General features: G+C 37.2%; 1 protein-coding gene across 2 annotated transcripts in view; it reads right to left on the reverse strand.

Annotated features, from left to right (window-relative positions):
* Window positions 1–285: 285 nt before the first annotated feature.
* The window catches only part of ARHGAP28 (Rho GTPase activating protein 28), a 182,934-nt gene continuing 167,581 nt past the window's right edge, over window positions 286–15,638 (reverse strand). For both annotated transcript variants that reach the window (XM_040353993.1, XM_040353994.1), the window contains exons 12-15: window positions 12,543–12,686; window positions 9,920–10,047; window positions 5,625–5,683; window positions 286–1,132 (exon numbers count right to left, since the gene is read on the reverse strand). In XM_040353993.1, coding sequence (XP_040209927.1) covers window positions 1,041–1,132; window positions 5,625–5,683; window positions 9,920–10,047; window positions 12,543–12,686 — 423 coding nt within the window. In that variant the 3' untranslated portion in view covers window positions 286–1,040. The remainder of the gene's footprint in view (window positions 1,133–5,624; window positions 5,684–9,919; window positions 10,048–12,542; window positions 12,687–15,638) is intronic.

The following is a 15,638-nucleotide window of genomic DNA, read 5'->3' on the forward strand; positions in this document are numbered from 1 at the left end:
ACCCGGGGACAGGAAGTGTGTAATTTTCAGGATTACCAGATAAGATAAACTGAAAAAAAAAAGGAAAAGGAAAAAAAACGAATGCAGCTACCACACCAAGGACTAGTAAGCTGCAATATATTACATTTCTTGGTTTCAGGTTAGATATACTTTAACAAGTCAGGGTAACAGAATTTTTTTGCTAACACAAATTCTGTTTTTACCACAATGAAGAACCTTACAATGATTGTCCATTCTTGTCACAACCATGAATTTTTCAGAATTCAATAACCTAAAGCAGACTGATCAGCTCACAAAATGTCATGATTTTTCTTTTTTCATTCACATGGTTTCCACTAGCACAAAGGCTCACGTACAAAAAAATACAGATGTAACAGGCACCTACCATTATAAGAGTCAAAAAAAATTATTAAAAGTGAATACTGAGATAATGACAGATGGTTTACATATACTTCAAACAAGAAATATTTCAAATACAAAAGCATTGCCATATATCTACAAATAGATATAAAAAAAGTAACTGTACAAACATAGTGGTTCATATACAAATGGTTACACAATTAAGTTTTGATGCTGAGTAAAAGCATTCATGTCACCATACACATTCCTTATTAAAAACGCACCTAAAAGAAACAATGTTCCCCTTTATTAGAGGGCTCTGTGTTTCAAGTCTGTCCAGCAGAAAGGAGGTATCCAGATGTCAACACCACATCTGTGTCCGTAATAATACTTGTAGAAGGATAACGTGGCAAGGACTGGGAATCCCATAGCTTGGCAGCTTCTTGGTAGTGTTTGTACTTCCCATACAAAAAAAAGAATACAAAGTTTTCATAAATTATATTTCACTAAAAACGCATTCATTCAAAATCCACAGGCTTTCTCCACAAAGCTAGTGTTCACACTTCATAGTACCCAGATGTCAGTATATTCCAAAAGTCAGAGGATAGCTGGTCTGAGCAGCATCTAGACTGCATTCATTCCAATACATTCCATAAGTGCAGTTGTTTGGTGAAAGTGGTGGTTGTAAATACACACTGAGTTCAGCTTGTTTTGGGCCTTAAAATCCATTCTGCATGAGGGTTTACATGATATACATCCAGCATATAGGTATCTGGGTCCAAGCAATGTTCTCCTGCAGTCACAAATAACAAGTGATATAATCAGCAAAAGACAAAATCTAATTTACTTAATGTTTTTTATACCAATCTTGATGCATAACATTCTAAAGTCTAATAAATATAAACAAATCTTAATATGAAATTTGGATAGAACAGGAATTGGTTAGATAGTCAGATGTTATAGATGAATTCAGGGCAGACTTAAAAGACACAAATAAATGTAGCTCTGTAATCATTAAAGTGGTTCTAAAGCCTGAATATTTTTTATGGTAATGCATTCACTACAATAAGTTAAAAAAATGTATCAGTGTTGGTATGGCCCTCTCACCCCCTTTTATACTTACCTGAGTCCTGTCTCAAACCAGCACTGTGGCCATTTACAGAGGCTCTCTCCTCTCTCTCTGCTCACAGAGGCAGTAGCCATTGGCTCCTGCTGCTGTCAATCAAGTCCTGTAAGCAGAGAACAGGGGGCAGGGCTGAGCAGCAATGTATGTGACAATAGAAGCATACAGCCCAGGTCAGGATCGAGCCTGATTGTCTGCCCCCATAGCAAGTGGTTTGTATGGGGGCAAACAAAAAAAGAGGAGGGGCCAAGAGTTTCCGGCGGGGGACCCAGTAGAGAAGGTTCTGCGCTGCTCTGTGTAAAACTACTGAAGAAAATCCACTGAAGAGTTATTATTACTGTCACCAATGCCTAGTTGATTGTTTAAAACTTTAAAGGAATATAGGATGAATGCACTTTAGAGTGTGGAAACAGGAACCTAAGCCTGTAGAAATGCCCTTGGAGTTACCAGGACAGGAAATTAGGGTAAATCTCTCTAATAGATGCCACAAGGTCCTAGCTCACAACTTAAACTAGAGCACTCTCAGTGAAAAATGTGATAACTGAGTTCAGTCCTCGAGATGCTAATTGTTATTATGGTTATGTCAAATCTTTATTCTATAGTTATAGAGCAAATAGAAGCACTAATTGCAAATATGAACCAAGAAAAAGTGATGGGAAATCCTTGCCTCATTGACTTCAATGTCTAATGGTGGAACAGTACATGTTGGCAATATATGTGCAGATACTTGTTGACATCAAAGCGTCAAAGTGTACTAACATTATTTAATAAAACATTTTCCATCCTAACAAGTATGCTACATATGCCCCATTATCAATCTGTTCTGAATAATAACTATTTGTGTTGCACCACAACAACCAATCATTCATCTTTCAGGGTTCAACTAACATTTTCCTTTGCAGGTTAGGTTTTAGTTTTTTTTTTTTAGATGTGGTGCGGTGACATAAACAGATCCTCACACTATTAAGTAGCCATAATGGCAGGAAATCTAATGCTATGTTAGTTCTTGCTAAATAACTGTAATGTTAAGAGATGAGGTCTGTATATACACATTACTGTTTCGTAAGTCAAATTAACTTTAAGGCCCCTTTCAGACTGGGGCGGGAGCTGCGGTGGCGGTATAACGCCGCTAAAAATAGCGGCGCTATACCGCCGGGATTGCCGTGGAAATCAGCCGCTAGCGGTGCGGTATTAACCCCCGCTAGCGGCCGATAAAGGGTTAATACCGCCCGCAATGCGCCTATATAGAGGCGCATTGCGGGCGGTATTGCCGCGGTTCCCATTGTTTTCAATGGGAAGGAGCGGTGAAGGAGCGGTATACACGCCGCTCCTCTCACCGCTCCAAAGATGCTGCTGACAGGAGATTTTTTTGTCTCCCGCCAGCGCATCGCCTCAGTGTGAAAGCCCTTCGGCTTTCACATTGAGGTAGCTGGGCAGGAGTTTTTCAGGCGGGATAGCAGCGCTATTTTTAGCGCTTTACCGCCTGAAAAACTCCTCAATGTGAAAGGGGCCTTAGCCACAAATATACCTAAATAAGACAGCTATTTGATATAAAACAACAACTAATAAATCGAAAAATTAGTATGCAGATCATCTGTGCCTGGACACAAATAAAATGTATGATATGTCCCAGGGAAAACTAACTATAAAAATACTTATGCATACTTTTCTGTCAAACTTGAACATTTAGGATAAAAATAACACGCAGCAGCTTAGAGACACAACTGCACTGCCTGGGGCATTTGTGTTTTATTCTGGCATTGCTTCAGTAATCCAAGTCACTTCAATGTGTAATATTCTCAGGGAGATTTCTGCCAACACCTAATGCCAACCTTGTGTCTGTAGCCCAGGGATTCCTAATGCCATCTATCAAAGTGTATTTTGTATATATATATATATATATATATATATATATATACAAATATTCTATGCAGAATAAATATGTATTCGGGGAGTACGAGGTAAAAGTATACAGTACCTTCCAGAGGCCTAGTGAGGGCCTACAGGGGGGGTCAGTGGAATATTTAATTTAATTTCCAATTAAAATTAGTTGGGTGGCAATGTGTCTGGATAACATTAGTAGCTTGCTTAATTATGTTTACTGCCTGTAGTATTTAATAAAGTGAGGTAACAATGGGGGTTACTAATCCTGATTTTTTACAGACTCATACGTTTTAATACTTCCTGAGCTGCTGACTAGAACTATGCAGGTGATGCTGGTAACAGTCTTGGTGACCTGGTTGCTTTGTGTCTACTATGGACTCTGATATACTTTTATCACTTATTGTTTGGTGAGTATACTTCCTTTTGTCTACTATTAAAGATATCACTTGGGTAATGCGCACGGCTGGTCTCTCTCTTCTTTGTTTATCACTTGATATATGCTTGTTTTCTGTCTGTTACTTATAAAGTATGGAGGCCAGAATGAGCCATGCAAGCAGTGTTTTCAGGTGATTAGCAATGACAGCTTTTGTGTTTTTCTCCTTACAGGCACAGGAGGTACAAAAACTGCAGAACACATAGCAATAAGCTGTAATATCAACTAGTCATTTAAAGAATAATTCATCATCTGAGTGCTGCAGATGTGCTGGCTCCTGGAAAATCACAGCTCAATTTGCTTTGCTTGAAAAAGGTCCAATATTCTGGACACTGCTATTATTAAACAGAAACAGGAAAGGGGCATCAGTAGGAAAAATATTTCAAAAGAATGGGACATGAGGATACTTGACGTTGATTGCTATATAATATTTATAGTGTTAAACCCTTAAATAACAACTTAAGGTGACATTTTATTTTTAGTTAGGTATTTATAAGATTTTCACTCATGTGTGTGCCTATTTGTCTTGTTTACTGTTATCATTGTAAGTAAAAGTAAAATAAAATTCCAAATTTTGGGTTGTCCCCAGAAAAGTAATAGAGGGGACATTTTCCAATTGGGACACTAGTTCTGGTGACCTGAGGGTCCCCAAGGAATTTCCCTAATTTGCAGGGATTTTCTCTCACTTTCTGTTTATCCTGTGGGACAGGAAATGAAGATAAACTTCCCCAATGGGACACAGATGGCAAAAAGAATAAAATCAAAAAAAAATAAAATACTGACAGGGGTTATAACCTTTTCTTACTCAATCAAAAAAGAAAAAAAAATCATTTTTTGCCTATAATTCTACTTTAAACCACATGTTTCTTTTTTTATGTGTAAAATGTTTTAAATAAAATCTATTGCTGGAAAATACACAATTAAAATGATATTTTCTTGAGCCTGGCTTAGAGTCTTAAACAGACCCATATATCTGAAGGTTACAGACTCCACCTCTAAAGGTAGGTGCTTGTTCTGTTCATCTAATTCAGAAATAGTTCAGCCAATCAAAAACACTTGCACTGGTTTCATATTTGTTAGGTGGCATTTAATTTATATTCGTTGGTCAAATATATATAGCAAATATCAATTTCTAAATATAAAATATTATTTAATGGGTTATCATTATCACTCAATCTTAGCTTCATATTAAAAATCTTTCCCTAGTGTGAATAAGGTTTAGGAGGGCCGTATTTTCAATACGAAGCCAAGATAAAGAACACAGGTACACAACCTCAAACTAGCAGAAGGAAAGTTCAAAATTGATCTTAGAAAAGTATTATTTTACCAAAAGACTAGTTGATGTTTGTAATGGACTTCATAAAAAAGCACTGTTGATGTGGTAAATGTACACATACTATGGTTACTCTACTGAAGAAGTTAGGACCTAGGCACTGCTAGGTGGGAAGGGAGTCATTCTCAGTGCAATGCTAAATTTGAGTGTCTTTCCTTACCTGATGCATCCTCAGTGTCTGGTCTTCACCAGTCACTGCATAAGTGGTAGTACTTTATTTTTAACAGATACGGACACCTTAGCATAGCATTTTAACCAGGCACGTAGATATACATTAAAAACATTTTTACAGAGAGACCCTTATTTCGAACTAACAACTTATTGATCAGTCTAGATGGTACAATGATACAAGGTATTAAACAACACAAATACTTTCGCTGCAGTACTGTTAAAAGGAAATATTGGACTTACAGATACACCATTGTTCTTTTAAGCAGGGTTTGTACTTACATCGCTAATAAAAAAAAATCATATATTTAATCTTACAATTTTAGAAAAGCATAGAAGCTTACCTATGTTTCCCCCAATTTCATATAAACTTTGGATTTGCGATTTTTCGGATGTTCCATGACTGGAAATGCAAGAAGATAAAAATACATAAATAAATGTATCACCCTGATGGAGAGAAGTCTTTGTTGCTTTCTTGCACACTAAATAAGTAAAAGCAGCTTATTGTCTAAAATGTCTTGTACCCAGCTGCTGCTCTGTCTTCTTTAAGCTGTATTCTCCAGTGGGCACTACTAATTAGTTCCAGCGTTCTAACCACATGTTCTGCTGCAAAATTGTTTGGTTACTTCTTATTACTATCAAGAATTTGCCCTTCAACAAAGAGCCTTTCGTAATTTAACAAAATGGGAAATGCAGATGTTAATGACAATATTGTGGTAGGAAATGAAGGCAAATAAGCGAAAAATACTTCAATGTGGCAGCAGCGGCTATATTTTTGTGTGATTCAGATCACAGAAGCATGTTGTGTGATTGATAGGCTTTCATACAGTCAGCCAGAGAAGAGGTTTGACCTTTGATACAGCAGCACAGCAGAAAGGCAGAATATCATTCAGTAAGAAATGATACTCATCTAGCTTCTGTCAACATTTTTGTTTTAGTAGACTAAAATACTATTATTCCTGTGCACTACACAGTTTTAATAGAACAATTACAATACATTCATACTGTTTAAATTAATTTGGATATAACATTAAAAATTAAAGATGTTGACAACAGATCTAGCTTTTGTTGCAGATGAAAATGCACACAGACTATCTGGCATGATGAGCAATAAAGAAAGGTACAGTAACCCATAACAGCTATTCCTTATTAACATGGCTGCTTTAAACCAATGCAAGGTGACATCTGAGTGGTTTCTAAGGCAAGGTGCACTGTAGAATCATCATGAATCTTTGGCGTTCTCATCAGGATTCACATCAGCAAGTAAAGAGTTATATCTATTACCTGGGTCACAGAAAAATTCAATCCACAAGTGATATTCCAGTTCTGGGAAGAATACATAAGATTGTTTTATCCACCCACTACTTATATTTAAAACACTTTTATAGGAAGATCTTTTTACCTGAGATACTATTTTGACATCTGAAATGGCCACTATGGAAGAAAAAAACTCACGCTCTCTCCTAAATCTGGATCAGGAGAAATTAGACTCCTTAAAGTGGTTGTATTGCCCACTTGGTCATTTTTACCTACAGGTAAGCCTATAATAAGGCTTATCTGTAGGTAAAATTAATATCTCCTAAACCTGCACGATTTAGGAGATATTCACCCCTCATGCAGCTGCTAACGTCATTCACGCTGAAGGAACGGCGGCTCGTGGTGCAACTTTCCAGAACAAAGTACTCACATGCGCATGCACAGGAGTGATATCATTGCGGCTCCCGCCACTCACAGCGCCGCAGCCCACGAACCCGGAAGAAATGATGAGTGAACATGTCAGCCCCCTCAGTTGTGATCAGGCGAGCTGTGGGAGTTTTGTTCTAAGGTAAGTATATCATATTGGGCTAGTGTGCGGAGGTTTAAGGGAGCAAGGTATATTAAGTAACTTAAGAAAGAACCAAAGTCTTTACCAAGTAACTACAGTCCTGTAGTTTTAAAGTATAACTACATTGGCGAAAATAATTATTTGATCCCCTGCAGATTGTGTAAGGTTGCCCACTTACAAAGAAATTAAGGGTCTATAATTGTTATCATAGATGTAATTTAAATGATAGAGACAGAATATCATCCAAAAAGCCAGAAAAAACTCATGATACAAATGTTATAAATTAAGTTGCAGTTCAGTGAATAAAATAATTATTTGATCCCCTAACAACCAACAATAATTCTGGATCCCACAGACCGGCTACAGTGTGTACTCATGTGGTACACAGGTTAGTCCTGTCAATTTAAGAAGGTGCTCCTAACGACAACTCGTTATGTGTATATAAGACACCTGTCCTCTGAATCTCTTTCTTCCATTTAAACCTCACCATCATGGGGAAGACCACAGAGCTGTTAAAGGGCATCAGGAACAAGATTGTAGACCTGCACAAGGCTGGAATGGGCTACAAGACCATGAGCAAGAAGTTTGGTGAGAAGAAGACAAGTTTTGGAGTGCTTTTTCGCAAATGGAAGGAATGCAAAATAAGGTAAGGTTAAGGATGATCATGAGAAAAGTGAGGGATTGGCCCAGAACTACAGGAGAGGAGCTTGTAAATGATCATAAGGCAGTTGGGACCACAGTTACCAAACAAACCATTGGTAACACAATACTTTGCCATGGATTGAAATCCTGCAGTGATCGCAAGGTCCCCCTCCTCAAGAAGGCACAAGTAAAAGCCCATCTGATGTTTGCCAGTGAACATCTAAATAATTCACATAAGGATCAGGAGAAAGTGCTGTGGTCAGATGAGACTCGCTGTGTTTGGAGGAAGAAAAATGCTGACTATGAGTCTAATGCCGCGTACACACCATCACTTTATGTGATGAAAAAAAATGAAGTTTTTAAAAATGTCACTTTAAATGACTGTGTGTGGGGGAAAACGTTGTTTTATGTCTTGTGAAAAACGACAAAAAAAAATTGAAGCATGCTTCAATTTTATGTGTCGTTTTTCAAAACGTCGTTTTTTACTTCACAGAAATTGACCGTGTGTAGCAAAAAACGATGTTTAAAACAACGTTTTTACACCCGCGCATGCCCAGAAGCTAGTTATGAAGCGAGCTTCAATGGAAAAATGTGGTGAACGTAACCTCGCTTTGCTAGAGCATTGTGAGAAAAACGATGGTGTGTAGGCAACTTCGTCTTTGAAAATTGAAGTTTCAAAAATGTTGTTTTTTACTTTACAGAAAATTTCGTTTTTTTTCATCACATAAAGTGATGGTGTGTACGCGGCATAAGAAAACATTCCTACAGTCAAGCACGGAGGTAAACATTATTTGGGGCTGTTTTACTAAAGGTGAAGGCCGACATTGCCACATTGAGGGGCCAATCTAAAATGAAAAAAAAAAAACCAATATGTATACTTATATACTTAGAAAGTGTGATAATTTTAAAAAGACCACATAGAAGGATTTTTTTTATAAAACAATATTATAAATGATAGCCAGCATGGATTCGTAAAAGCCGAAGTTGTCAAAAACATTTTTTAATGGGGCTGCAAGAAAAACTTAGACAAAGGTATATCTGTGGATCTAGTGGCTCTAGTGTACTTGGACTTTACTGGAGCATTTGACGTAGTTCCCCACATACAGCTAAGGTAAGGGTTAAAATTGTCTACCGGCTTAGGAAATTCAGTGAATTGATAGAAAATTGGCATAAAGACTATATTCAGACATTAGTAATACATTTGCATACCCTGAATGGTGTAGGGTTATTAGTGGTGTACCCTAATGTTCAGACCCTCACATTATTTATAAATTATATAGAGTTTGGAATAAAAAGTAGCATTTTTGTGTTTGCAGCTATGTAGTGGAATAAAGTCCCTACAAGATGCATTTAACAAGCAGACCTGAATGCATTGTTTGACTGGGCAACTATGTGGCAAATTATTGTAAGTGTTGATAAATGAAAAAGTATGCCTTTGGGGGATAAAATATTCATGCAACATTAAGACCTCATATGCAGGTCAGTTTTGGGTACCAGTTCAAATAAAGGATGTTAGGGAACTGGATAGAGAACAGAGAACAGCAACTAAACTGATAAAGGGCACAGAGGACCTCAGCTATGAAGAAAGATTAATTAAAATTAGTTTATTCTCATTCAAAGGTTGATCCCCATGTTTAAATACATAAATAACCCATATGTTGTTCAATTTAAGGTCATTTAAAAGTAGTGGGCCCTCCTTGCGTCTGAAGATAAAGGGGGTTAACCTCTGCATATGGTAAGGCTTCTTCTCGGGTCGAACTGTGAAAATATGGAATAGGCTAACCCTGCCTGAATTCATATTTTTTTTTTATGGGTAGAACTTGATGGACTTGTGTATTTTTTCAACCTGAATAACAGTGAAACTATGTAACTATATAACTTCAGCGGGCTAAACCACGATATACAGTATAAGAAGTTGGAGCTTGCATAGCTGGCCAATGTATGCTTTTTGCTGATATAGAATTGTTGGATAGGCTTATAATTTGAAAGCAAAACGGTAAAACTATCGCTTGGTATTGTGTCACTCGTCACTTGTAAGTGATAGTATAGATATAAAAAACATTGTATAAACCACATACTACAGTATATAAAATTGCTTCAACAAAACTTCTACATTTCAAATAGTTCTCTAATAAATGGAATGGAAAACAAGAAATGATCATCTCTTTACACCTGTTTTCACACTGAAAGCGTGCCAGGATGTCTTTGGCTTTTGTCCGACTGTTCAGCTGAATTGCCATGGAAACCTTTGAGTGCAGTGGAGCGTAAACTCTTATCACTCCTTCAGGTACATCACAGTGCTGAAATATAAAAGCAAACTAGAGCTATAATAACCATGACACAGACAGCCTTTGTTTTCATGGGCTTATCGATGATGATAGACAAAACACAAATTGACCTCAACTGGAGAGCTTTCTAAAAGCCTAAAAATAGTCACCTTCACTTAAAAGTATACCAGGATTCACAACATCTCCTAAAAGTGTTGATGTATATTTAGTTTTGGCTACAAGGATCCTACATTTGAAACTACTGTTCCTTTAACCATGGCAGGAAATAGACCCTGGTAAGCAGCATATTTATAAATAAATCAGTGTCTGCTTTACAAATGTGCATTGTGTTGGGAGGTAAAAAAACAATCCTCTCCTCCAATCATGGAGTCCTCTTTGCAGTGTGCAGCAAAGAGAACTCTGCAAGACACTGCAGGCTTCACATTACAGTCTGAATTGTATGAACAGGATGTAAAAAACATGCCAGGGTGTGGAACAAAAATGCAGTATCGGCTCTTCAGATGCACAGTATGGGCACTATTAATATGGGCACTATTAATACTATTCCATGTATTAAAAATTAACACCAGCCAAAAATTGTACTTTTGTACTTACCATAAAATCATTTGTGAGACCAGTGTGAGACACAGCTTGATTATAATTAAGCATTATAGGCTTATACTAACAGCTACAGGAGAAAAGGACAAAAGACATATAGAAATTGAAGGCCAACCCCGAAAAATTACAATACTAGCTTTAGATCCCACACTTGGAGTGACTGCTATAAAGGCAGAGCAACAGGTGCAATCCCTTAAAGTGCATATTAGTGAATTAGCAAGAGACTGTCGAGAAAGTACAGAAAGGGCAGATTCCTGACACTGATCCTTCCACTTCTACCTGCTCGCTGTGAACCTCCTGTTCATGCCTTCTTTACCTGCCCCCCCAATGTCTTGTTTCTTTTTTGTTTAAAAATAACAAACATGTTATACTTACCTGCTCTGTGCAGTGGTCTTGCCCCGTTTTTGAGTCTGTTCTCCTCTGTGTAGCTCCATGTATCTGATCACTCTTGCTCTGCAGGATACCAGCACATGGTATCCTAAGACGTGCATAACAGAAGAAAATCATCCTTCATAAGGAGAGGGATGAGTGCTCAAGGAATAAGTATAAAATACTTTTCCTGTGCCAATTTTTGCCTTACATGCATTGCAAAAATGTCAGGAGCAGAGGATTCATTTGTTGTTGCAGGGTGATTGCCCTTCTGTTTGGAGATTGTCCTTTTGTTTGGAGACAAACATGTTACTTAGATGCTAAAGGAGTAATTAAGCTCCTTTTAAGAAGGGGCTACCTAACCCCTAGAAATACTCATGGACCCAGAGCCGTGATTCTCATGCTTTCTCTAATGCAGCATACACAACATGGAACTCACTGCCTTCCATTGTCTGAAAAGCTTCCTCTGGATGTACTTATAAACAGACTCAAGAAACATATATTCACTAGGGCTTATAGCAGCACCTTCTCAGCAAACACCCCGGCACCAATTTCATATGCACTTTAGTCCCTAGAGAAAAAAGGGCCATAGAAAAATTATTATTATTATTATTATTATTATTATTATTAATAATAATAATAATAATAATAATAATAATAATAAAAAAAGGAAAACATTGACTTGTTGGCTACCTGGAGAGATGTCCAGTATTTTCCATATCTAACATAAATTGAACAATACCTGTTGAAAATTGTCTAATTCAAGTGAAAAATCCAGCAGAGAGGAAGGAGACATCCATTCCCCTGAGGGCATTAAGTGTAACTGGGTGGGTTAGAGGGGGGTTATAGCTTCTAGATAGCTGGCCTTCAGTTTCTATGGCCTAGTGTCCATTTCTCCTATAGTCAGCAGTACAGCCCTATGCTGCTTAATTATCTTCAAGCTGTATCCCTCAATTGATGATATAGAAATTGATAGAGACATTCTTTTTTTTTTTGTGATGGGAAAATTTTAGCTCCTTTATCAGAATTTAATTACTGTACTATCTGTGTAAGATTACCCACACTGCCTTAGAGACAGCATGAGAAATTAATGAAAAACTCCTTAAGACGGGGACATCCAACAGATGAGAATAGTTGTCCCCATTTAGATACTTCCAATCGCCTTCTCTTCTGATATCAGTAATTACCCCTTTACTTTCAGGACTTGCCTCTGAGACAGGAAATAAGGGTGAATTCCTCAAGAGGGACATAGACAACATTATAATGATTTAATCCTTTTCCATTCTATTTAAACCTATAGAAAATGTTTGGCTGAATTGCCACTTCAAATGGATTCATTGGAAATACATAAACACATACTGTATCAAAACATAATGTTGCAGTATAAATCATATAATATAACATATCTCCCTGCCCACCTAGGACCATGAAAAGTTTTTTAAGGGTCTCAGGACTTATTGATGGGCTTGCATATGCACATATTTCAGGGACAGAAGCTCTATAACTCATAAAACATAGTCAAGAAGGATCAGAAAAAATACCTCTCTCCTTTCAGGTCTTTCACGCTCCATGGTCTTCCTCCTTAGAAGCTTCCTTACACTCTTATCAAAAATAAGCTGCTTTTTGTTATTGTTCAGAGCCGCTTCATTCATTTTACGCACTTGTGAAATCAGAAAGGATGGTACCTGCATTGAAACAGCTTATTCTGTTATAATGGGTATTTTCCAACATTATTCTACAGATTTTTGATTTTTACCAACATTGCCTTTAGCCTTGTTTTATCTGAAAATGGTAGTTGACAGTCTTGGCCTATGACCACTAGCGGCACCTCACTTTTATAATGTGATTGCAAAGCTAAACCTGTTTTGCATTACCAATGTTTTGAACTTCATGAGCCCAAGTTTCAGCAGGCTTTGTTCTGCTCTTCATGTTTAATTGTTGCCAGAATACTCAAAGATGTGTGATGAATGTTAACTACCATTATTCGAAGTCTATACATTTTTTTGAAAGGGGTCTTTTTGTACTGACTGAAACTGTATATTCAGTGATAGACACCTTACTGATATAGAGGACATAACACATACATTCAAGAATATGATAGAAAACCACAGCTTCAAGATTGCTACTATGTTTTTAAGATATTTTTCTTTAGAGGTATTACCATTTGCTGACCTAGAACTTTTTGTTTAAAAGTTGAATCAGTATTTTTGCTAGAAAATTACTTATAACCCCAAACATTGTGTGTGTGTGTGTATATATATATATATATTATATATATATATATATATATATATATATATATATATATATATATGTATATAGAGTACAGACCAAAAGTTTGGACACACCTTCTCATTTAAAGAGTTTTCTTTATTTTCATGACTATGAAAATTGTACATTCACACTGAAGGCATCAAAACTATGAATTAACACATGTGGAATTATACATAACAAAAAAGTGTGAAACAACTGAAAATATATTTCATATTCTAGGTTCTTCAAAGTAGCCACCTTTTGCAGCATCTCTAGAACTGTTAAGAGGAGACTGTGTGAATCAGGCCTTCATGGTAGAATATCTGCTAGGAAACCACTGCTAATGAAAGGCAACAAGCAGAAGAGACTTGTTTGGGCTAAAGAACACAAGGAATGGACATTAGACCAGTGGAAATCTGTGCTTTGGTCTGATGAGTCCAAACTTGAGATCTTTGGTTCCAACCCCTGTGTCTTTGTGCGACGCAGAAAAGGTGAACGGATAGACTCTACATGCCTGGTTCCCACCGTGAAGCATGGAGAAGGAGGTGTGATGGTGTGGGGGTGCTTTGCTGGTGACACTGTTGTGGATTTATTCAAAATTGAAGGCATACTGAACCAGCATGGCTACAACAGCATCTTGCAGTGGCATGCTATTCCATCCGGTTTGCGTTTAGTTGGACCATCATTTATTTTTCAACAGGACAATGACCCCAAACACACCTCCAGGCTAAGTAAGGGCTATTTGACCAAGAAGAAGAGTGATGGTGTGCTACCTCTTGAAGCTCATCAAGAGAATGCCAAGAGTGTGCAAAGCAGTAATCAAAGCAAAAGGTGGCTACTTTAAAGAACCTAGAATATGAAATATATTTTCAGTTGTTTCACACTTTTTTGTTATGTGTTAATTCATAGTTTTGAAGCCTTCAGTGTGAATCTACAAATCTACAATTTTCATAGTCATTAAAATAAAGAAAACTCTTTGAATGAGAAGGTGTGTCCAAACTTTTGGTCTGTACTGTATATTAGCAGAGACCCTAGAGCATGGGTCTTCAAACTACGGCCCTCCAGTTGTTCAGGAACTACAATTCCCATCATGCTTAGTCATGTCTGTGAATTTCAGTGTGTTACAATGCCTCATGGGATGTGTAGTTCTACAACAGCTGGAGGGCTGTAGTTTGAGGATCCCTGCCCTAGAGAATAAAATGGCGATCATTGCAGAATTTTATGTCACACAGTATTTGCGCAGCAGTGACACAAATGCAATATTTTTGGAAAAAATACACTTCAATTCATTAAAAAGCAACAAAACACATTATTTATCCCAATCTTTTTATATAATGTAAAAGATGATGTTATGCCGAGTAAATAGATACCTAACATGTCATGCTTTAATATTGCGCAGGCTCGTGGCAACAAACTACGGTACTTAAAAATCTTCATAGGCGACTAACGTTTATGGCAATACTTCACATGTGGTTTGAACACCGTTTACATATGCTTGCACGATTTACGTATGCGCTCACTTCTGTGCAAATGCACTGAGGGATGGGGTGCTTTACATTTTTTTTCTTATTTTTTTTTTACTTTTTATTTTTTATTTCTACACTGTCCCTTTATTTATTTATTTATTTATTGATCACTTGTATTCCTATTACAAGGAATGTAAGAATCCCTTGTAATAGAAATAAGGGTGACATGTCCTCTTTATTGGGAGAACTAGGGTAAAAAAGACCTCAAATTTCTCATTTACCTTTAAAAGCAAAAGATAAAAATAAAAGTTTTTGAACTTTTGCTTTGAAAATATATATATATTTACTATGGCCCAGGAACCAGAGTGATGTCAGATGTCACTCCAGTCCTCCAAGGGCATAGAGACGAGTGATGGCAATCTTGGCCTCACTCCTCTCCATACCCAGCTACTGCCAGAACTGGATCATTCCCAGGCTTCATCAATGGGTCAGATAAGCCCGGGAACGACCGGGTGCCCCCTCCTCCTGCTTATAACATTTTTCTTGTGGCAAATCCCTCCAAGGGACCACTTTTATCCAAAAGAAAATCGGCCATAGTAACAAAAAAAAAAACAATTACCGGAGTTATGTCAACTAGTTGCTGCCATAACCCCAGTATGTAATGTTAAACAAATTATGTATTGTTACTATGTGCCGGTCGCAAGTGGTTTGCATTAGAAAACACTATGGAAAAGTAGAGATCTCGCGCCAACTGAATGTATAAACTTAATTGGCCGTGTAAGGCAACCAAATAAATAAATAAAATGGTGAATAATATTACATAAATAACTATGTATTAAGCTGCTCCCCAAAAATCAGTAAACTGAAATTAGTGAATGGTGAGTGGAGGGGGCGCTCAGATTAACTAGTGGTGATGAT

This window comes from Rana temporaria, chromosome 5 (assembly GCF_905171775.1).
Source record: "Rana temporaria chromosome 5, aRanTem1.1, whole genome shotgun sequence".
Lineage (NCBI taxonomy): Eukaryota > Metazoa > Chordata > Amphibia > Anura > Ranidae > Rana > Rana temporaria.